This window comes from Wolffia australiana, chromosome 3 (assembly GCF_029677425.1).
Source record: "Wolffia australiana isolate 7733 chromosome 3, ASM2967742v1".
NCBI lineage: Eukaryota > Viridiplantae > Streptophyta > Magnoliopsida > Alismatales > Araceae > Wolffia > Wolffia australiana.
This window is the reverse complement of record NC_135837.1, coordinates 701033-723541: the sequence shown is the minus strand read 5'-3', so window position 1 is coordinate 723541 and position 22509 is coordinate 701033. Positions and strand designations below refer to the sequence as shown.

Here is a 22509-nt window from a genome sequence, read left to right as displayed (position 1 = left end):
AGCTTTTACTTTATAGAAATAAAATCCGAATGAAATAAGCAGGTAGTTGTAACACGTTGGACAGGATCTAATGGAATAGTCAACCTTCATCAATGGCCATTACTCGTCGATGGCATTTTTGTTACATTTCTCACCACCAGAATTAATTCACAGCGACTCTCAAAAAACAAGAAATGGGTTTTGGCATTGGAGCTAACACATCTTTAGTAAATTTTTGACGTAGCATCATAAAAGGGGTTATCGTTATTACAATTAAAAAATGAAGGTTAAACCGCTGACTGACCCTTTCGTCGACCAACTGAATGATTACAGAGTAAGAATTTTTCATTTTGGCTAGAGCGGTGTACCTGAAAATTTGCTTATGGAGAGGTTGTTTAGGCAGGTTCTGTCCTCCCACTACCTCTTCTGGAAGTTAAACATTTTAATGCCGAATGCAAAGACAAATGTGAAAAGAATGCAGAAGCCAACAGATACGGCAGCGGCAGTACCCACAAAGTCTTCTTGGTATCCAAAATACCTCCTTAAAAACTCCTTCACGGTCTCCCCAGTGTCCTCCATGACGTCTTCATATCTGCCAAACTGAGAGGCAATCAACCCGTACAGAGTCCAGGATACTGGACATGCCCAGAAGTACCATCTCCACCACACTGGCATTCGCTGCAACATCAGCAATCAAACTGAGTACATCGATAGAGCCAAGCACTTGTGAAGGTTTAGAAGACTCAGAGAACCTACCGACAAACTTAACTGATGAACCTCTGACTGTTGCAGGTGGATCTGTTTAGACTTTTAATTTCAATAGTGGACAATAATATGTATTCTTATAGATTATAAGCTCTCATACAAATACCCAAAATTGATTCAGTTAAGTTGAATTAGATCTACAAATTTCAATTATGAGTAGAAGCTAAATCTCTTATAATTAAAACGATGGGATGACTTAGGAAAGGTGAGAACCCCCGTTACTCATAAGAGTTTAAACATGTTCCAACCTGTTGACTCAAAAGACTACCCATCAAGATCTATCCACTCCTATGGACTCGGGTATGTTCTCTATATCCCCTGACTTAACTGATTCATCCTAATCAATTCAATACTAGATGATAGTTAAGTTTACTTCGTGACCAAGTTTAAAGCACTCACATTTCTTGGAATGACAAAACCGCTGAAAGAGTTCCAAAGGTTGTAGAAAGCGGCGGCGACGATGGTTGAGATGTGGCTGTTGGGAGTTAAGGCCACTGCCATCATTCCATATAACGTGAAGTACAGGTTGGAGGTGAAAAAGAAGAAGATGAACCAGAAGAACTTGGTCACAGTCCAATGGAAATTGATCATGGCGTAGACAACAACCCCACACAAGAGGGTTTGGAACATGACGTAAGGTATCTCGATGCCTACCTGGAGATGGTGAATGAATGGTTAACTTAAAAGAAGGAAGAATGAAGGTCTTAGCAAAGGATGAGCTCACCAAGCGAAGGTTTGATTAAGTTACCTGTCCAAAGGCGTAAGGCATCGCAGAGTACAACCCGGCGGCTTTCTCTCTGTAAAACACTGTTCGTTCTATGTCGACCACCGGCTGAACCATCAAAGAATTCTGTATTCCAATGAACAACACAGAAGCATAGAGAGCACCCAAAGCATTGAAAAGGTCTTGGCTTGTAGATCTACCATAAGGAAACATCAGTATGTGAAATGGTGTCAATCGTAAAACCAGTTCAATCGTCAAAAAATTATATCGACAAAAAAATCATTCAGCGCTTCCATTTGACCCTTTTCTTGTTTTTGATAGATTGGATGCTAAAATCATTAATGGATGGATGGATGTATATATCTGTCAGTTGAAGCCGTCTCATTACGTTTGAAGTATCAGTGCATCTTTAGAAAAACGTGTATGCATGTATATATGTATGATTTATAAATATATACAAAGACGCGTGCAAAAGTAACGATCAATGCAAAATCCTACGTAGACTTTGTTCCCTTCCTGCTTGACCTTGGCTAAGATATATCTAACGACAGAGTTTTGGGAACTGTGGATACCTTCTTTGACCAAGATCCCAGAATATTGTCCCAAACAGCAAAGCAGAGATCAAGGTGAATAAAATCCTTATGGCGGAGTAATGTGTGTTCCTCCAATACGATTTATTTTGCTTCCAGAAGCAAGCAATGCATTGGGTAAAGAAAGGCTGAGAGTGCTGCGTGTGAAAGTAGATATCTTTAGCCCCCGGGGCCGGTTGACTCAGATTTCTTACCAAGCCTAAGTTCGTCCTGCGAAGATCATGAACGTATAAATGCAGAATTTATGAATGATCATTAAGGATCATTAATGTTACCCATGTTCAGAATTTAACGAACAGTTTTACCTGAATAACTCCGAATTCTTGTAGATCTCGGTGAAGTTAATTCCAAGAGACTCCTCCTGCTCGCTGGCGCTGATCTCCAGCATCCATGTAGCAGGATTATATCCTTTTGGTATCTTCTTGATCCCGTTGATCCCCTAAGTTTACACTTGACTCTGTGAGTTGGCATTCAAATGACAATGAAGCATTAGGTTTAAATACAGACCTCGAAGTAGCGGATGAGCTGGCTGGACTGGTGTCCCACTGGACCCACGTATATCTCCTCTCCCCCTCTCTTCATGAGGAATAGCTGCAGCCCAAAATTAAGCAAGGTCAGACAGTAAGTAAAAGACAATGTTATTGGGCGACAATAAAAAATATTCAGTAGATCGTTGACAAAAACAGGAAAAGAGGAAAAAAGAAAAAAAAAGAAAAAAGGAAACGAATAAATATATTAAAAGGATAAATAAAAACAAATAAAGATAAAAAAAATAAATAGAAAACAATAGAAAAAAAAAAACTAGAAAAAGAAAAAATGGATGTTGTAACCTCGTCAAAGGCCTCAAAAATGTCAATTCCAGGCTGATGGATGGTGCAAACGACAGTCCTGCCGGTGTCCACAGTATTCCTGACTGTTCGCATAACTATAGCTGCGGCCCTCGCGTCGAGCCCAGAAGTGGGTTCGTCCATGAAGATAATAGAAGGGTTGGCCACAAGCTCAACAGCAATGGTCAGCCTCTTCCTCTGCTCCGTGGACAGCCCATTCACCGCTGGCAGCCCCACTATGGCCCCTCTTAGGAAGGTCAACTCCACCAGCTCCATCACCTCCTCTATAAACATCTGCCAGTAAGAAAGTTAAAAAAAACGATAACAATTCTTAGACTGAGACATTAGTTTGGGAAATTTTCATATCATAAAAGTACTCAGTCGGCTAACCTTTCTAGTTTCTGCGTTAACGTCAGATGGGAGCCTAAGCCACGCAGAAAAGAGGAGAGACTCGTAGACCGTGACATGAGGCGAGTGTATATCGTTCTGCTCGCAGTAGCCAGAAATTCTGGCAAAAGTCTCCTGTTTTTTAGGATAACCGGAGATTTTGATGTTTCCTTCGATGTATCCCCCCGTCTTTCTCCCAGCAAGGACGTCCAACAGCGTCGTCTTCCCCGCTCCGCTAACGCCCATCAGCGCCGTGAGAACGCCCGGCCTGAACGTGCCATTCAGATCGTTGAGCAAGAGAAGCCTGCCTTCTATCACCCCCTCGGCCTTCATTTCCTACAAAAGCGAAGCTTCATCTGATATATTCGGACCTTGGAAATATCTTGGGCAAGTGTTTAAACTCACTGGCGGCATGTCCACGGAGTACTTGATACTTTCAAAGACGATGGAATAGGGAGTGAAAGGTAGAACCATCCCTCTCCTGGATTTGGATTCATCTCGTTTTCCTGATTCTGCTGTTCATCAATTTAAGACAAGGATTATCATTATAGAGTTCAAGAGCTGCTTTTATGACTTATAAAGAGTTCATACGCTGCAGACCGTTGGAAATGGATGACAGCTCTTGATGAGCTCCGGTCCTGTTGAACTCTTTCTCTCTTAACGTCTCCTCAGAGAGTATCTGACTCTCCTGGAAAGCTGCAACAAATATAAGCCGGAAAAAAAATGAGTTAACCCTCCGGCTAGAAATAAAAGGAAAATGAAGAATTGAGGAGCTTGTCCTTACGATCAAGATAATCCAGGGCCAGCATAAACAAAATATTAAAGAGGCAAATGTAGCCGATCATAGCACCCACGCCAATCCAATACCAGGATGCATGGTAGAAGAAACCTCTCGTTTTCAGCACCAGAACACCTAGAGTCTCCTTCGTCACTAGGAGGTCGACAACCTGAAAATAAAGAGCAAAGTATGATTCGACATTGTCGTGAAGTTTATAGCAGAACCATAAGATATTCTTTAATGATTATCTTCTTTCTTTTGCCAGATTAGAACATTTTTAGGCAAATAAGCGAACCATGCAAATCTACACCTAAATCATACTCTTCTGTTCAGACAAGATTACACAAATTTTCTTTCTGATGTTCAAAAGTATATTTTGAAGATAACGGTTGGATTAAGGCCAGCTATGACTCACTTGACTCCAGCTGTGTCCTAAGAACTCGTTTACAACGATGGCGTTCTGTGCGTACATCATAGGTGACGCCCAGTATACCCAAATCCACCAGCTTTTTATATCCTCTGCGCAAAAAGAGAGTAAATAAATGCGAAACCAGGTTATTTTTTTACCGAGGTTTATCACTCTTTTATGAGAGGGGGAGTCACCTCTGGAGATGATGAAACCCCCGAGAACTACGAGCACGAGCTGAGCCATGTTTCCAAACGTGCTGGCGATCACCATGTTTCTTCCCAAAGCGGCAATCAGCCGGAAGAGTGCAAACGCCATCTGACTAAGCAATACCAGCAGCACATAGTGTCTAAACATCCTGCATGAAGGAAGGTATTCTGGATCATGTTTATAATGCTTTCTATATTGACAAAGAAATAGAGTATAAAGCAGTGCGGAAGATTCTAGTAGAGTCTAGAAGACTCTAAAAAGAGTGAAGAAAAATGTAGAGCATTTCTAACATACCCTAGAAGAAAGTTGACCAAGACAGCACCCACTTATATTTACAGAGAAATAAATAGCTGTTAAGGATTTTGACTTGGAGTCCAAAACATGCATCTGACGAAGATTCTAAAAAATTATAAAAGTCGAAGAATTTAGAAGAGTCCAGAAGAATCCTAAAATTTCTGGAAGACTCAAGAAGAAATTTGAGAAGTCAACACTCACAATAACCTATTACCATAGAGATAGAGACAGAGAAGGAGATAACCGTATAGCTTGAAGGAGTCCAAAGTATGTATTCGACAAAGAGTTTAAGTGAGTAGATGTATTTAAACGAGTCAACTCGAATCCATAATAAAACTAGGAGACTCCGGAAGAATTTTGATGTACCCAATGCTCACTAGAACCTCTTACCACAACGAAATAGATATAGAGACAGATATATGGATAGAGACAGAGATAGAGATGGAGATAGAGACAGAGATAGAGATAGAGACAGAGATAGAGACAGAGATAGAGACAGAGATAGAGACTGAGATAGAGACAGAGATAGAGATGGAGATAGAGACAGAGATAGAGACGGAGATAGAGACTGAGATAGAGACAGAGACAGAGATAGAGATAGAGATAGAGATAGAGACAGAGATAGAAATGGATATACACTTACAGAAGATCACCGTTAGGGATCTTGCCTGAAGGAGTCCAAAATACGTATCCGACAGAGATTGTAAAGCGGAATAATCTAGAAGACTCTAGAAGAAAGCTGACCAAATCAACAATCACAGTAACGTACTACGATAGAAATATAGGAGATATAGATGCACGTCTATGTTCACATATCCGACCTTTGTATGTTTGGGTCGAGGCCGATGACGTAGTAAGTGAGACCTGTCCAAAGAGCGCATTCAACGAGTGAGACGGGGATGCGAAGAATCCATGCAGGCAACGCGTATGCCCACGCTGGATAGAAGCGAAAGTCCCTCTGTTTATAGAAGACGGGCAGCCTCATGAGGCTCATTGCAAGCTCCGCATAGCCATTGTACATGTGGGTCATGAGTGCAATGTAGAGCACTCCCAGAAAAATACCCCCGTCTTCTATGTTTCTCCTCGGCATATTCGTCCGAAGAAACAGAGTCATTATCACCAACGCAACGAACATAAGCTGCGGGTTTTAACCAACAAGTCAAACATCTCATCGCAAAACCTTGGAACATCTATTTCTCTTTATTTCTTGAATCTGTTTAAAATAATAATAATGTCTGTTAAAGAAATCCGTGACAAAGAGCATAGTTATTTTCTAATACTCGCCCTTTTTGCGAGTGTTGATTTTTTTTGTTAATTTAATCCGGTTAAACTAAAATTCCCACATAAAAAATCCCTATTCCCTACTAAAGAAGTGAGTTCCCTCATGACTCCTCGGTTTGTTGTGGTTAAACTTTGATCTTTCAAAAATAAAAAACCCATAAAAAGAAATCTCTAACAATGAAAATAGTTCTTTGTTAATTCTCTTGCATTACGTTGGTTGAACCTAATCTACTAACAATGCAACCCATAAAAAAAACATCCCTGACAAAGAACAGTTTTAAAAAAAATAGTTTAATCTAATTTAAAAAACAAAACACCATAAAAAAGAAATCAACAAATGGGGTGCGATATCTTATCAGTATTCACAGAACTATCAAATATTGGGACACAAAAATTAGATAACAATTTATCTAAGAAAGATATTTACATAAACAACCGCAAAGTCATGGCCTCACCTGCAACAGTTTGAAGACGTAGACGAACCAATTTCGTCGCATTAAAAGTAATTCCGCAGAAGCGCACGCTTTAAGGAGTTCGATCTTCGATACACCGTACGTGGAGGTTGAGAGCGCGGAAGGGTGACTTCTTTCTCGATCGAACGGCGTCCGCAGCTCCTCCTTCAGTTGGCGGCCTACGTGGAAGCTATCGAAGCCCTCCGCGAATTCCTTGATTGATACGAAGCGGTACGCCTCGTCTTGCCTCGCCCAGTACTGTTCTTGATCTTTCCTTGACGTCACCTGCTCAAGATCGTCCCAGTCATTCGTCTTAGGCAGTACTATGCTTGACAATGACGAGATTTCCATCATTATAAAAAGCAGAGGATGACGATAAGAAGACCCAATCAGGACCGTTTCTCGTCGTCATCCCTTTGATTTGACTTTAAGATTAGCTAGTAAGAATTGAACATTATAAGATTACACATTGATAAGATTAAAGATAGACGGTCAGGATTAGACCGAGATAAGAGATAATCTAACAGTAAGACTTGTTTTTATATTACCATAAAGTAGTAATGTGGTTGTGTCTTAATCCAAGCCGTTATAACATACTACAATGTCTATAATTGAACAAACACCCCTTGTACTCCGCATATGATTCTCGGCTAAGATTCAATATAAGGTTACATTACACATAGATAAGATTAAAGATAGACGGTCGGGGTTAAACCTAAATAGGAGATAATCTACCATTAAGAGTTGCATGTATATAACTCTATCGTATAATGCAGTAAACCTTAATCCTAGCTTTTGTAACAAACTAAGATGGCTACAGCTCGACGAAATCCTACCTATTTGTGACATTATATTGAATCCTAATCGCATAAATAGTATAAGGGGTGCGTTCAATTTTTCGTAGATAATCTTAAAATTGAATCCTATTGGTCCAAGTTGTGCTTCTTATCGCTGACTTGGCTGCAGACAAAGCTCCGAGTTGCAGACTCATTTACACCATGACTAGCATCACACGTGGTAGACAAAAAAGGATGACGCTGATGCAGTTTCAAGTTTTCATCCAAATTCAACATGGGTTTCGGTGCAAATAGATGTTGACAAGACAGCTAACGTGGAGAGAAATCTGCATGGTTAACATCTACAAAGATAACGATGAATGACGAAGAAATATTCATCGTCATTCAAGAAAAGAAAGGGTGGATGGCGGTGTGGAAGGTTACCTCTTGGAGGAAGTCGGCGACGCCTTTTCGGTCAGGGCATTTGAAGCCCTTGGAGGCGAAGAAGTCGACGACGGCTTCGCGAGGGCCCTGGTAAACGATTTGGCCTTCTGAGATGAGAATTATGTCGTCGAAGAGGGCGTACGTCTCCGGCGCAGGCTGGAGGAGAGCGATGACCGCCGTGCTGTTGAGAATGTGCACCGACTGTCGAAGAGCGTTCACTATCTGGAACGTCGTCGAGCTGTCCAGCCCCGTTGAGATCTCGTCCATGAACAGCGCCCTGGCCGGCCCCACGATCATCTCCCCTGGTAATTAAAACTAGTCAATCGGATATGTAGAGAGAGAAACTGTGTTTGTGGACGGACGACGGCCCATCCGGACCTCTGAACGGCAAGGGAACCAACGCCATTGTGTTTGTGTTTGTGCTGGGAACTAAAGTCTAGAGGATGGATGACGGTCATCAGTCATCCGTCCTGACCTCTGAACAGGAGGGGAAGCAACGGCTTTGCGCCTTCTCTTCCCTTTTGTCATGAGGTGAGAGTCAATTGGAGAGGTGGAGAGAGAACTTGTGTTTGTGTTAGAAACTAAAGTCTAGAGAATGGATGACGGACGGCCCGTTACCCGTCATCAGTCATCAGTCATTTGTTTGTGTTACCCGTCATCAGTCATTTGTCCTGACCTCTGAAGGGGAATTCGGGCCTTCCGTTCCGTTTTGTCATGGAGTGAGAGTCAATTGGAGAGGTAGAGAGAGAAAGTGTGTGTGTGTGATAGGAACTAAAGTCTCAATGATGGTCCCCCTTACCCGTCATCAGTCATCCGTCCTGACCTCTAAATGGGGAACAGAACCTATGCCTTCATGCCTTCCATTCTGTGCTGTCATGGTTGAGACTCTTTTGGTCGGACAGATGGATAGAGAAAGAGGGTGTTTGTGGCAGGAACTTCAGTCTTGAGGATGGAAGACGGTACACCCGTTACTGCCATCAGTCATCCGTCCTGACCTCAACTGGAAAGGAACCAATGACTTTGCACCTTCTGTTCCGTTCTGTCATGGGGTGAGAGTGAATTGGATGGGTAGAGAGAGAAAGTGTTTGTTTGTGCTAGGAACTAAAGTCTCGAGGACAGATGACGGCCTGTCCATTACCCATAGACATGGTTTTTATGTTCTGTTCGTTTTAAACTCACAAAAGAACTGCACAGGGCCTTGTTCTTTGTTCTATTCTTTTTTTTCCAAAAATGAACAAAATTCACACATTCACACAAATTCGCACATTGGCACAAAACTAAAACAAAATTTGCACAAAGCGAACAAAAGAACCGCACACAGGTCTGTGTGATGTTCTGTTGGAATTTGTTTTTGTTCTGTTCAGAAAACCGAACAGAACGAACAATTCCCACAAATTTGCACAAAAAGAACAGAACGACCATGTCTAATTACCCATCATCATTCATCTGTCCTGACATCAACAGAAAGGGAACCAATCACTTTGCACCTTCGGCTCCGTTGTGTCATGGGGTGAGAGTCAATTGGACGGGTAGGGAGAGAAAGTAGGTGTTTGTGCTAGAAACTAAAGTCTCAAGGATAAATGACAGCCTGTCCATTATCCGTCATCAGTCATCGGTGTTGACCTCTCAACGGGAATAGAACCAATGTATTTGCACCTTCCGTCCCGTCATGTGGTGGGGTGAGTGTAGTTCACACAAAGTTTTACTGTGGAATTTCTGACTTTCCCAAACCCCTTGTGGGTACCTCTCAAAAAGATAGATAATTGAGAGAGATGAGATGACTGCTGCATGATCTGGCCGTCCCCAACGTTTTTACAACCGTCCCTGGTCCATTCCGTCATCTGTTCCATCCAGTCTTTTGGATAGAATCCAAGCATGGGGACGAGACATAATCCAATCCGTCATCAATCATCCGGGGGCAACGGAACGGAAAAAACCAAAATCCACACAGGCTCCTGTTCTTTCCTACTTGGCTCTGTTCGTCATCCGTCCGTCCTGTCATCGCTTCAGTTCAACTCCTTGGACAAGCCCTCTGACGGAAGAGTGGACGGATGGTCCATTCACCCCCGTTCCGTTTGTCCCTAACCGTCATCCGTCCGGTATCTATATACTATATAGGAAGAACTGTCAACCTGTGGTGACGCGCTTTCTCTCTCCTCCGGAAATGCCCCTCACCATCTGATCTCCAATCAATGCGTCTGCGCACATCTCCAGGCCCAGAAGCTGCCAACGACAAGGATTATTATTTAGGATTATTACTTTGGTTTTTTGGGAAATAATATCCGTGTCTTATCGAACTTTTGTGGTAAGATCTGAGATAAATCATGTTAAGTTTCAAGGGAAGATGTTCACCTTAATGATGTAGTCGGTGATCACTTCCTCTTGTCCCTTTAGCGCCGACGCCTGACAAAGACAGGGTTCAGGTCCCCCACTTCGGCAGAGTATATTGAAAAACCACTATGGTTAAAAAATCTATTGAAATGTTGACCTTCATGTATAGGTCAATATCAGGGTCTGGCTTGACGTTCTGCTCTCTCTCCCTCCGCGACAGCTCCATGAGCATCTCTGCAGTTGCCCAAAGTCAAGGCCCAGATAGATAGAGAGATAGAGGGAGAGACAAATAGATAGATTGATAGATAGATAGATCGAGAGATAGAGAGATAGATAGATAGATAGATAGATAGATAGATAGAGGGACACATAGATAGACAGAAAGAGAGACAAATAGATAGATAGAAAGAGATAGATATTTAGATAGAGAGAGAGGGAGAGAGAGATAGACAGAGAGAGAGGGAGAGAGAGAGATAGACAGAGAGAGAGGGAGAGAGAGAGATAAACAGAGGGTGAGAGGGAGAGTGAGAGATAGACAGAGGGTGAGAATAGACAGAGAGAGAGGGAGAGAGGGAGAGAGGAAGAGAGGGAGAGAGAGAGGGAGGGAGAGAGGGAGAGAGAGATAGACAGAGAGAGAGGGAGAGAGAGATAGAGAGAGAGAGAGGGAGAGAGAGGGAGAGGGAGAGAGAGGGAGAGGGAGAGAGAGATAGACAGAGAGAGAGATAGACAAAAAGAGAGAGACAGAGAGAGAAGGAGATAGACAGAAAGAGAGAGAGAACAGACAGAAAGAGAGAGCGGGGGGAGACAGAGAGGTAGAGACCAAGATAGAGACAAAAAGAGGGGGGAGAGACACAGAGAGAGAAAGAGGAGGAGAGAGACAGAGAAAGAAAGAGGGGGGTGGAGAGACAGAGAAGAAAGAGACAGAAGGAAAGAGGGAGGGGGAGACAGAGAGAGAACGAGTGAGAGAGACAGAAATAAAGAGGGGGGGAGAGAGGGAGAGGGAGAGAGAGAGAGGGAGAGAGAGAGAGAGAGAGAGAGAGAGAGGGAGAGAGAGAGAGAGAGAGAGAGAGAGAGAGAGAGAGAGAGAGAGAGAGAGAGAGAGAGAGAGAGAGAGAGAGAGGGAGAGAGGGAGAGGGAGAGAGAGAGAGAGAGAGAGAGAGAGAGAGAGAGAGAGAGAGAGAGAGAGAGAGAGAGAGAGAGAGAGAGAGAGAGAGAGAGAGAGAGAGAGAGAGAGAGAGAGAGAGAGAGAGAGAGAGAGAGAGAGAGAGAGAGAGAGAGAGAGAGAGAGAGAGAGAGAGAGAGAGAGAGACAGACAGACAGACAGACAGACAGACAGACAGAGAAAGGGGGGAGAGAGAGGTAGAAAGACCGAGAGATAGATAGACGGAGAGAGAGAGGGAGCGAGGGATCACCATAACGTGTCCTGGATCCTTGGCACCTCGCTGAAAACTGCAGAGTTTCTCTGACGGTCATCTGCCCCGTATGGACATCATTCTGGCCAATGTAAGCGGACGTCCTTTGGGGGACGAACTCGTGCATTCCATGGCCATTATAAGTGACTGTGCCGCTCGCCTGTTACAAAGTCATCAGAATAGAATTATTCGTGTAACCCTAATCGTCTACCCAAGAAACTATCAAGTGAGGGAAAACCCGGATTCAAGTGATTAACCTTGAGCTTTGGGTCCAACTTCCCTGCCAAGGCGAGTAAGAAGCTCGTCTTCCCAGATCCAGGTGGACCCAGCAAAAGGGTCAATCTGCCAATTGAAGCATGATTAGGGTACTTCTACGTTATTCAATGTGGGCCAAGGATGCAACGAGCAACGTTAAAGAAGTTACTATTCCACCTGGATGGCTTGATGATTCCGTTGAGATCATGGAGGATGGTTATCGACCTCTTCCGGCTGGGCCAAACCCGTAGAAAGTTGAGGAAGCCCTGCAACGGCTCTCAAAACTCAAAACCCAAAGAAACATGACTTAAGAATTATTACTGCCCTCTGCTAAACCCTTGCCTCTATCTGACTGGTGAAGAATTTGATATTCGTTGGGACGCCTCCTTTTCCGATATGGGTCTCCGTTTGAAGGCTCAGATTCTCGTAACGAACTTCGATTGTTGGGCTCTCGATCCCAACCCTTAATCCAGGAAAAAAACAAATGAATCTCAGCTTGAATTATAAGACTTTGAGGCCAGATGTTACCGGTCCATGCGGTTCTTCAGCTTCCATAAGAATTTCTCGTTGTCCTCCGCGAGATGACTTAGTCTTTGGAGAAGGAGCCTCCTCTCTTCTTGGCCGAGGCTTTGAATATCTACCTCCTTCGGCTTCTGCCCTTGTAGCGTGAGGATTCCTCGCCGGACACGGGTGAAGGTGGGCAACTTTTCAATGGCTGCCCACTTGAGGGCTTCGTCCTCTTCTATGGACCGTGAAGACCGCGAGAAGACCTTGCTCGTGTTGTTGTTCCCCCATCCAGAACTTCCATGTCTGTTGCTACCGAAGGCCACTGTTGCCGTCGATCTGATATCCTCTGCGCCGCTCATGGCGGCGTTTACTTTTTTCTCTACTCTCTGCTTTTCTAACTGCTAAGATCAAGCGTTTACCGACTGTGCCAAAAGCAATAGATGATTCCGAGGGCACTACGTCAACCTCGAGGGCAGAAAGCTTAGACTTTCCTCCATGAACAACACCGCATTGACAAAATAGATGGAAGAACTGTGCTAAAAACTCTCGTTTCTTCTTGCCAGTTGTGCTAAAAGCGATAGCTGATGGCACGGCCACAGTTATTGAGCGATACCTGTCGCAGGAAGCTTAATCTTCCCTATACGAACCACCAGCCATCGTGAAAATTAATTTAGGAAAGATCCATCTCTCTCTCTTAAATCCGTTTTGCCGACAAGACCTCCAAATCAAACGCTTGACAATTGTCCAAATCAAAAAGCTTTGCAAAAAGATATTTGCAAAAATGCAAATAGCTGATAAAGAAGACGCTAGGAAGCTTAGCCTTCCCTCTATGAACTTCCATCCATACTCAAAATCAATGCAAGAAAGATCCCCGATACTTCCCTCTTACATCCCATTTTCCGGGAAAACTTCCAAAATCAAGCGCTCAACAACTTTGTGCTAGAAGCTACAGCAGATAAAAATGACACTAATTCAGCCCCTGCCATTGTAAAATTAGCCTTCCCTTCATCAACAACCGTCCAGCAAAATAAATGCTGGAAAGATCCCCTCTACCTCTCTGTTAAGTCCTTTTTGCGGAGACATTTTTCGTCTTGTCTCGATACTTCCTCCGTTAACGGTGTCCTTGAATGGCCCCCCTGTTTCGTAGGTTAGATGGTTTACGGCATCTGCACGGCGTGGAAGTAGGAAACTTAAACGTACACCCTCTCTCATGTGCACAATCTGATCCAAAGATCAACGTTTCCCGGGGTTCGTTGCACCTCATCGGGGTTATTCTGTATCAGTGATTCGTTTCATCTGCAAATTTGACTTGTTTTCTTAGAACAACTATCTTTTCATCTGCTGTTGATGCGTGAGCTAACAAAAAATTGATGTGAAGAAATGAAAAGCGGCAGGGGTTCGGTTCCAAGTCGCCAAATTAACGGTTAGAATTAATGGTACGAGTTACTTGCAGCTCTCCCCATGTTAAGGGTTGGCGAAACTTGAATGATTATTGATGGGGAAATGGGTCTTTATTAAACAGGTGACGGCATCAAAGAAACGTCCTAATACGTGGCATCAGTGGAAGATGCAACGAGGGCGATCTCTCTTTAGTTATTTCGACTCGTGTCCAGGCCATATCGCTCTCCATATTAAACTTCGTTCACGATACTAAGATTTGGGGACGGATGAGACACGGGACGTGACTGAACGGGACCACCATTTAACTATCCTTCACAGGCTATCCGTTTTATTCCGTTCCATCAGACGGGTTGGACAGCGAGAAGTTTAATAGCAGAATGGAGTAGATAAGGGCGGGGGGGCCAACGGGACGGGGGTTCGTTCAGTTTTTGTTCCGAGGTCAAGACAGGTAACTGATGACGGATAGGATTCCGTCCCGTTTCCTTTGTTATCTGTAAACCAACCTTGCGCGAAATTGGGATCAGTTGGGTAACACGTCATGTCTTCTCCACTCCCATGTCCCTCAGAGAGACTGGATTGATAAATTGGTCTCTACGTAACAAATAAATGAAGAATAAAAAAATCAATCCTCACGCGCAGTCTCGCGCTTTTCCGCTCTCTGGGACCCTCTGACGATTAAATCACCCAATCATTCCATCGAAATATATGTCTATATAAATCAATCTAACTACATATGAGCTATCTGTCAAATACCGAATCTAACCTATCTATATTTTTTACCACATCCTTTACAATATCATACTTAGGGCCTCATCCTTATGTTTATTTCAGGACGGGTATATACTAACCTTGTAATTGATGATTATTCTCAGGCTTATCAGCTCTGATCATTGGAGTATTTTATCTTCGTCGTGTGGTTCATTTTTTTTCCAAACACAAACCGGGGAGCTTGTCTTGTCGTGGACAGCCGTGATTGGGGGCCGTTCAAGAACCTCGGGCTCCTCTAGCCACCTACATCAATCATTGTGTACCCATCTTGTAGCTTCTTCTCTAAAGCGCACTTAACCTTTGAAACTCCTCTAATCTCACATATCTTCAACAATCCTCATATGGTTCCCCAACCATGCAAGAAGAAACTTTTTTCTCACTTCCGTAAATATTAGGAGCTGGGGACACTTCTATTGAGGCCATCCACCCGATAATCGCCAAAATTAGACCTTTCTTAACTTGGGAATTCTACGTATCAAGGGATTGCCTTTGCGAGACAAGGAATATCTATCTAACTTCTTAAATTCTTACCGTTCTACAAGGTAATATTTCAATTTGCCTCCTCGTTGACGAGTCTAGTCCAGGGAAGACGCTGACCTTATGTATAATAAAGCTTTGCGGGGGTTATCCGCTTTGATCATCTGGAGAAGCTTTCCAGTATAGCTTGTTGGTGCCGCAGATTTTAGATGTTTGTTTGGGATTGACTTTGATGCAATTAATCTCCGTTATGACCACCTCTAGTCTTGTTTTATCAAACTTTCATCATGTGGCCCGAGCATTCCAACTCTAGTGGGCTAAACTTGTCCATAGTTTATTGTCCTAGAAAAAGCTCTTCGCAACTTTGAAGCCTCGGATTATTTGGTCAATCCGTCCATCCATCCATCTGTCCACCCCTCAGTGTGTCCGTTCCTCTGTCTCTCCATCCCTTCCTCCATCCATCCATCCATACGTCTATCCATTCGTCCATCCATGCATCCCTCCATCCCTCCCCCCTTCTATACATCTATCCATCCGTCCATCCATGCATTCCTCCCTCCCTCCCTCCCTTCCTGCATCCATCCATCCATTTATCCATTTCTCTGTGTGTCAGTTGGTCTGTCCGTCTGTCCTGTTTTTTTCCATCCATTTTTATGTTCAACCCATTTGTCCCATCCGTCTATCCATTTTTTAACCACAAAATTTAATTGATGACAGCGTTAAGGTACAGAGTAGGACCAGAAATAGTAGGCCTAACTGGAGATGATTCCATTTGGAACCATATGGATGCTCTTAAAAATGTAATGGATGATCTCTAATTGGCCTTCTCTAGGTTTCCTTGTGTCAATAATCTATAAGTTTGTTGGCCCTGCGCAACATCACGTCTTAGATGGGTGTATATCTTGTGCTCCATTTCATCACCCCGTCCATCCTTGTCACTACCACCATCTCATGCCCCCCCCTTCTCAGTCTCTAGTTCTTATTCTCTCAACCAAGGTGGAGAGAGGGAGGTACTGTGTGAGAGTGAAAAATAAACATGGAGAGAGAGAGTGAGAGAGAGAGAGAGAGAGAGAGAGAGAGAGAGAGAGAGAGAGAGAGAGAGAGAGAGAGAGAGAGAGAGAGAGAGAGAGAGAGAGAGAGAGAGAGAGAGAGAGAGAGAGAGAGAGAGAGAGAGAGAGAGAGAGAGAGAGAGAGAGAGAGAGAGAGAGAGAGAGAGAGAGAGAGAGAGGGAGATATAGGCAGCAAGGGAAAGAGCTTTTTTCCTCCATCACTAGATATGTTGTCCTGTCATGTCACCCATCAGAGTCCTTTGTCACCCCTCACATCATGTCCCACCCACAATTTTGTCTCATCATTGGTCATTGTGACACCCTCCTAAGCCATCTCCTCTCCCATCAAGTTTCTCCTCATTCTTCCATCATTCCTGATGGGAGGAGTGATGTATGGCATTTGTCAAACCCTATCAAAGACTTATTCTGTAGTTGTTGGATTTTGTGTGATATATTCCAATCTAGAAGCATTCTCTGATGGATATTATGTGGCCGTAAAGCCAATCACACTTCCATGTTTTTTTAAGTTCATTGAATAAAATATTTGCGTTCATTATTATTCCGTGTGATGTTTATAATGAAGTCCATGAAAACGTGTAATGACTTAGTGAATTATAATGAGATCATAATACAGTGATCACTAGTCTTTAAACATGTATTCTAAATATTCCTATTCGATGGATAGTCAAGACGGACATCGAATTATTCGGATAGAATAACATTAGCTGATCCTACTTATACGATAAGTATAGCTGATCTTGTCGCTATTAGTGCGGCGACACTCAGGACAGATGGTGGGTGCTCTTTGGAAAAAGAGTTCACTAATTGATCTGTACGAATCCCTGAATGGTATTAAACCTAAACGTCAATCAGGTTGATTCAAGTCACAGTTGTATAAGTGATCCACTGACCTGAGACACTAAGGACATCTCGTAAGTGGACGACTACATTTTGACTATGACTTACGAGCCTCTAATCGTAGGATTCAAATAAGTTATGGAGATGATTGAGTGGTCAAGATGGGATCATTCGCCCACGATATAAGAGGAGATTGACTTGAGGAAGACGATGTAGAAAAATCCCTGGCCAGAGTAGTGAGGATGGAGAAGGTGTTCTCCAATGATCCCCGTTACGCATTAGTACTAATCGAATGACGGATTAGGGTTTGACGATAAACCATACCCTAAGTCGTTCGAGCGTCTTGCGCGGATGATGGATTATACATATACGGTAACCAATGACGGTAAAGGTTCCATGAGAGAGTTTAAGACTACTCGGTATCTTCTAGAGCATGAAGTGTAGCTTGGCACCCCACGGCTTGGAAGCTTAACCTATCGATTGGGTTAAATTGATAATTATTTAATTAATCTATATGTTGATATAGTTAATTAATAAGGTTGGTCAATAAATGTTATGGGGCCATTAAAGTTATTAACTAGAACGATACATGGGCCTAGAGGGTCACACGCACAAGGTCATAAGGGCATTGGTGGATATATTTTACTTCGGAGAGTTTTTTGAGAAAAGCCTTAAGTAAAATATAAAGAGGGAAAGGGGTCTCATTTTAAGCACCCATGCAAGCCTGATGTGAGAGCCCCCTCCTATCTTTATTCTCTACATCAATCAAGGAGAGAGTCTCCAAGGAGAGTTGAACAAGAAGAGGTGGAGATCCAAGTGCGGAGTGATCGCGTGGATACTTTTAGAGATCGGACACGTGAACGGCTTCAAAACGATCTCAAAGTGAGCATGTGAAGGGTGGAATAAGTTCCCCAAAAGGTACACTCAATATTTTGTTTTAAAGAATGATTGTGAATCGATCGACTACGCTTTCACATTCATGGAACATGTTTTCTATGGACGAACCAGGGCATCGAACCCAACATTCTCAATATCACAACCACTTGTACATTCTATCCAGACCTAGGTTTTGCAATCGACAAGTGAAAATAAAAGAAAGTGAGAAGAAATACTATAAGAATCAGAACAGAAACATAGAGTTGATCTCAAGCCACCTTCTGTCCTGCTGACCAACCAATGCTGACATAGTATCATTTTTACAATCCATCACCTCTCCTAATATAGAGATTTCAGTGTGAGAAGGTGAAAAAATAAGGACAAATATTCCCTCCTTTAATGTGACTTGGGAAAATAACTATCCATTCCATTCCACAATTTAACATATTGGCCTCAAGCTCCACGTCTACAGTAGTTATGATTGGCATGCTCCTTTGCCACACAATTATTGAGTTTCTCTATTTGATTGAATCACAGCATGAAATCTGAGTCCAATCCCTTCTTGTTCTCTATGTCTATGTGCAGTCATAAAAGAATCAAATCACAGAGTCACCCATCATGCCACTGATTTCTAATGATTTTCACACGTTTAACACATGTGATATGTGTTAAAAAGTTCATGCCAATGTGACTACGTTTTAGGAGATCACATGGACACATAAAAATAAGGGAAAGTCATGAATTTTATATAAACATGGTATGATAACCTCCATATTAAACTAAATAATATGCATATTTATATTCATTTCATATGAAATAAGTTAAATTCACATGTTATCAATTTGTGGGGATGACAACAAATCCATTTAAATGCTAGTTGTGTGCCTATTAGTTGAATGATATTATTTAGTGAGCATTTTTTTGCATTGCCTTCCGCATTAGTCATTTGATTTAATTGGATCAGTAGGTGTTCCAAATTTCGTGGACAGAAGTGATGACAGTTTTTTTTTTCTAGAAAAATAAAAGGTGAATTTGGTTGTAAACAAACTATAGAGATCTTGGGCCTGCATATTAGTACATCATTTGTGTTTTTGATTTTATGTTCTAAGCTTTGACCCCTATTTGTTTATATTATTACCTCTACACTTTCCATACTATCTTCTGAATTAGTAGGTCGTGTACCTATATTATAAGATTAGTAATCCAAATTTATAATCCATATTTAAGACAACCTACTCGAGTCTAATATATAGTATGATCATATAGATGAACCATTCCCGCATTACATTGGATGCACTCACTCATTTCCTTCCAACTTGGAGTAATTGTTTTTGTTCTGAATGAACCTTTGGAGTCATAACTGAGTCCAAATTGCCTAATTTTTGTTTATTAGTTTACTCCCTTAAGATCTTTTATTCATTAATTTCTGTGTCATTCTGATTCTAAGTATTTTCATTACTTCCAATACGTAATTTATGCTAAGGCCATTCTAATGTATTGACACACAAATATTTTCTCATTCTATAATATTACTAAAATGCTTCAATTTTTTGGAAATATCAATGTTGTGTTGGAGTTTCAACCCATTTGGAGACCCATTTCATTATCAGTTTAAATGACACAAAACTTTGGTTTACTAGGGCAAAGGGGAGCACAAATACTGAAACCATGGGTCAGGACGGCATAATATTTATTTCAATACTTGAACTGGGCCACTGGATTAAAATAATAACATGATGGTTTGGTTGTGTTGTTTTTTTAGGCATATTCTTAGATAATTAAACCCAACACAATCCTTATTTAAAAATTCACCCATATATTGGCAAAGGTGAGTTAAACATTTTTTATTCTCTTGATTAATGTTATTGATTTATTTTATTCTTATGTGAATGAATTTTGAGTGAGATAAGTAAGAAGTATTGAATTATGGGGGTCTTAGTCTCTCAGTTATGATGAGCCTATTCTTCGTAAAAAGTATGCCTTTGCCATTCAAATTTCTTCAAAAATATAAATTTCGATTCAGTTATAGTTGTCGTAGTAGTGAATTTGAACAAAATTCACACTATTTATCATTTAAAGAATTTAATTTGACAAGATATAGCTATCATAAAAAATATTTATACATTGCATATTTTAATCTTTTACATTCGCCTACACATCATGTTATTTTAATCCCACCTAAAAGTGAATAAAGAATATATCTGCATTTGGGTTTAATCCTTCATCACATCTGTATTATGTAATGTTAATTATGTTAATAACTTAAGATACATTTTAAATGTGAATAAACCTAATAATATTTTACATTCCAAACTATGTCACTTCTGATAAATTAAATGACATAATCCTAAGTGGTGTATTAAAAGATAAAAAATATCACTGAGTTTTTTATGAAGAATTATGGGGTGTATAACTTACTGTTTTGCGGTCTTGAGGTAAACATTTCAGGGTTTATATAGTGTTCATTTCCCACTTTATTTTTTATTATATGAATTCTTGATCTCGAATGCCCTCACTTGGTGAATATAAGGTAGGATCCCTATCTTTATATAAGCTCTCTATATTTTATGCTTCTCCTGCTTCGTGTACTTGCATTCAATTTCACTCGCGACGGCAGGCCCGCGTGAATGGAGGATTGTGTGGAACACTGGAGCTAGAGGGATGGCCTGCGCCCACCTCGGCTGAAGACCCCGCCACGCACTTCATCGATACCACTTGACGGAGGTGAGGACATCTCCAAAACTACTCGCGGGGGGCTCCGGTGGGACGTCGACACGAACACTTCTCTGAGCACCTGCAAGGTATCACATATGTATCTTTTCTTTTTTCTGAACATTGGCGTGGACGAGTGGGATCCGAGTGTAATTGGGATATTTATGCTCGTTCCACGCCTATAAACACTTATAAACACTCCACTTATATATAAAATCCCCCTAGGTGGCATCTAGGGCACGGATGGATCGGTCTACGGGCACAACTGTCAGGTTGGCCGTACCCAGCACCGTGTTTTTTGCCCAAAAAAAAAAAATTCACTCAAGATAAGGGATTCTGTCTTGAATTTTTCAGGGTTGATTAATTTATATTTATTGTTTCATTTTAGATTTTAAATTTTTTATTTCATTGAAGTAAATTTGTTAAAATTTTGAAAGGACCATACATGACTAAATATAAAACGATACTTAAACCTAATTATAAAACATCTTACTATTTAATATCATATATGTATTTATAGCATAAGAAAGATCCAACTATGTAAAATTTTATTTTCATGGTATTATCTGAAAAAACTTCAACTTTTGGGCTTTACTGATAACATAGTCATAATATGTTTTATATTTAAATTTTCATAAATTTTTTGCATTTAATTCATCTTATAATACACACTATCAATTATTTTAAATTTGTATTATTTAATTTATAATTTTTATTGTCTCATATTTTTAATAATATTTTATTAATTAAACATTGTACATTCTTAACCAAAATCAAGCCTTAATTGTTTACTAGAATTTATATGACAATTATGAGAGACTATACATACATGGTACCCAATGACAGATGGGTTCCGTGAGTGAGGAGTTACACACTCCTTTGTATCGTTATGAGCATGAGGTGTAGCTCAGCACCCCATGGGCTAGAGACTCGACCTATTGATTAGGTTAGATTGATCTTACGCTAATTAATCTATATGATGACATAGTTATTTAATTTGAAATTCCAATAAAGGTTATTGGGAAAATGGAGTCATTAACTAGACTGATACATGGGCATAGAGGGCCATATGGAAATGGTCTTTAAAACGTTAAAAGAAATAAGTTATTGGAGTTTTATGAAAAATACCCACTTGGTATTTATAGGGGAATACGCTAAACAAAATTTACCTAGGCAAGAATGTTTTGGGGGCCTTCCCCTTCTTCTCCCTTCTCCCCATTGGTCCTCTCCATTCCCAATGCGATCGAGACAATGTAACTACAATAACAAAGGTTGAACAGAGCTGATCAACATAAAGAGGGAGATTCAACATAACGAGGACTGCGTGGATACTTCTAGAGGTTGCAATCAGTAACAGGGGGATTCATTTTATGATTTTGTTGATGTTGTTCTGATTAGTTAAAGTCTTATGCTACATATAATTTTTAATTTTTTTCATCCAAATCAAGGTTTCTAGAACCCAACATTCATTACACTTATTTTTTTTGTCTGGGATACGAGGTATAACCTAGCGTCCCATGGAGTAGAAGCTCAACCTATCAGTTCTATGTAATTGACTCTTGCTTAATTAATCTATATGATGGCGTAGATGTTTAATTAGATTGGCTGGTAAATTTTAATGGTTGATTGAACTCATTATCTAGAATGATACATAGACCTAGTGGGTCTTTTAGATGTTGCAAGATATACTTAAAGCTTAGGGGTTTTGTGAGAAATTCTCATTAAAATTAAATAGGAGAAGGCCATGAATGAAATTTATCCAATCCAGAATTCTAAAAGAGACAATAACTTCAGTAAAAAATAATAATTCTAGAATCTGAAAGGTTCAAGAATAGGATAAAGTGTGGATTTACGATTTTAATAAGAAGGCAACTTATTTTTTTTGAAAACCAAATGCATAATATATATCATTCTAGCACAATTAGACTCCAATCATTTTTTACCTTGTCA

The 22509-nt window shown here is 41.1% G+C and overlaps 1 protein-coding gene across 5 annotated transcripts; it reads right to left on the bottom strand.

The window, feature by feature from the left end:
- Window positions 1-202: 202 nt before the first annotated feature.
- Window positions 203-13593, bottom strand: LOC144700525 (ABC transporter G family member 39-like). Of its 5 annotated transcripts, none has more exons than XM_078571934.1 (24): window positions 12440-13588; window positions 12254-12374; window positions 12089-12177; window positions 11914-11998; window positions 11657-11816; window positions 10402-10478; window positions 10266-10316; window positions 10046-10136; window positions 7914-8215; window positions 6697-6978; window positions 5782-6098; window positions 4654-4814; window positions 4466-4569; window positions 4057-4219; window positions 3864-3968; window positions 3678-3784; window positions 3276-3608; window positions 2889-3179; window positions 2566-2649; window positions 2364-2497; window positions 2041-2268; window positions 1493-1664; window positions 1144-1398; window positions 203-657 (listed from the first exon to the last, which is right to left on the bottom strand). In XM_078571934.1, exons 1-24 carry the CDS (start codon window positions 12775-12777, stop codon window positions 397-399), a joined length of 4311 nt encoding a protein of 1436 aa, XP_078428060.1. In that variant the 5' UTR covers window positions 12778-13588; the 3' UTR covers window positions 203-396. The 5 variants fall into 5 exon arrangements, with proteins under 5 accessions (XP_078428060.1, XP_078428059.1, XP_078428062.1 ...); XM_078571933.1 differs by having other exon boundaries at window positions 3678-3787; window positions 12440-13587; XM_078571936.1 differs by having other exon boundaries at window positions 3873-3968; window positions 12440-13587.
- Window positions 13594-22509: the final 8916 nt, after the last annotated feature.

Bases quoted from the DNA above. Each gene is read 5' to 3' on its own strand.
- LOC144700525 (XM_078571932.1), bottom strand. From the start codon at position 12,777: ATGAGCGGCGCAGAGGATATCAGATCGACGGCAACAGTGGCCTTCGGT. The intron at 12,375-12,439 runs GTAACATCTGGC...TCCTGGATTAAG, and splicing joins CTGAAGAACCGCATGGACCG to GGTTGGGATCGAGAGCCCAA. The intron at 10,137-10,265 runs GTGAACATCTTC...TGTCGTTGGCAG, and splicing joins TCACCGACTACATCATTAAG to CTTCTGGGCCTGGAGATGTG.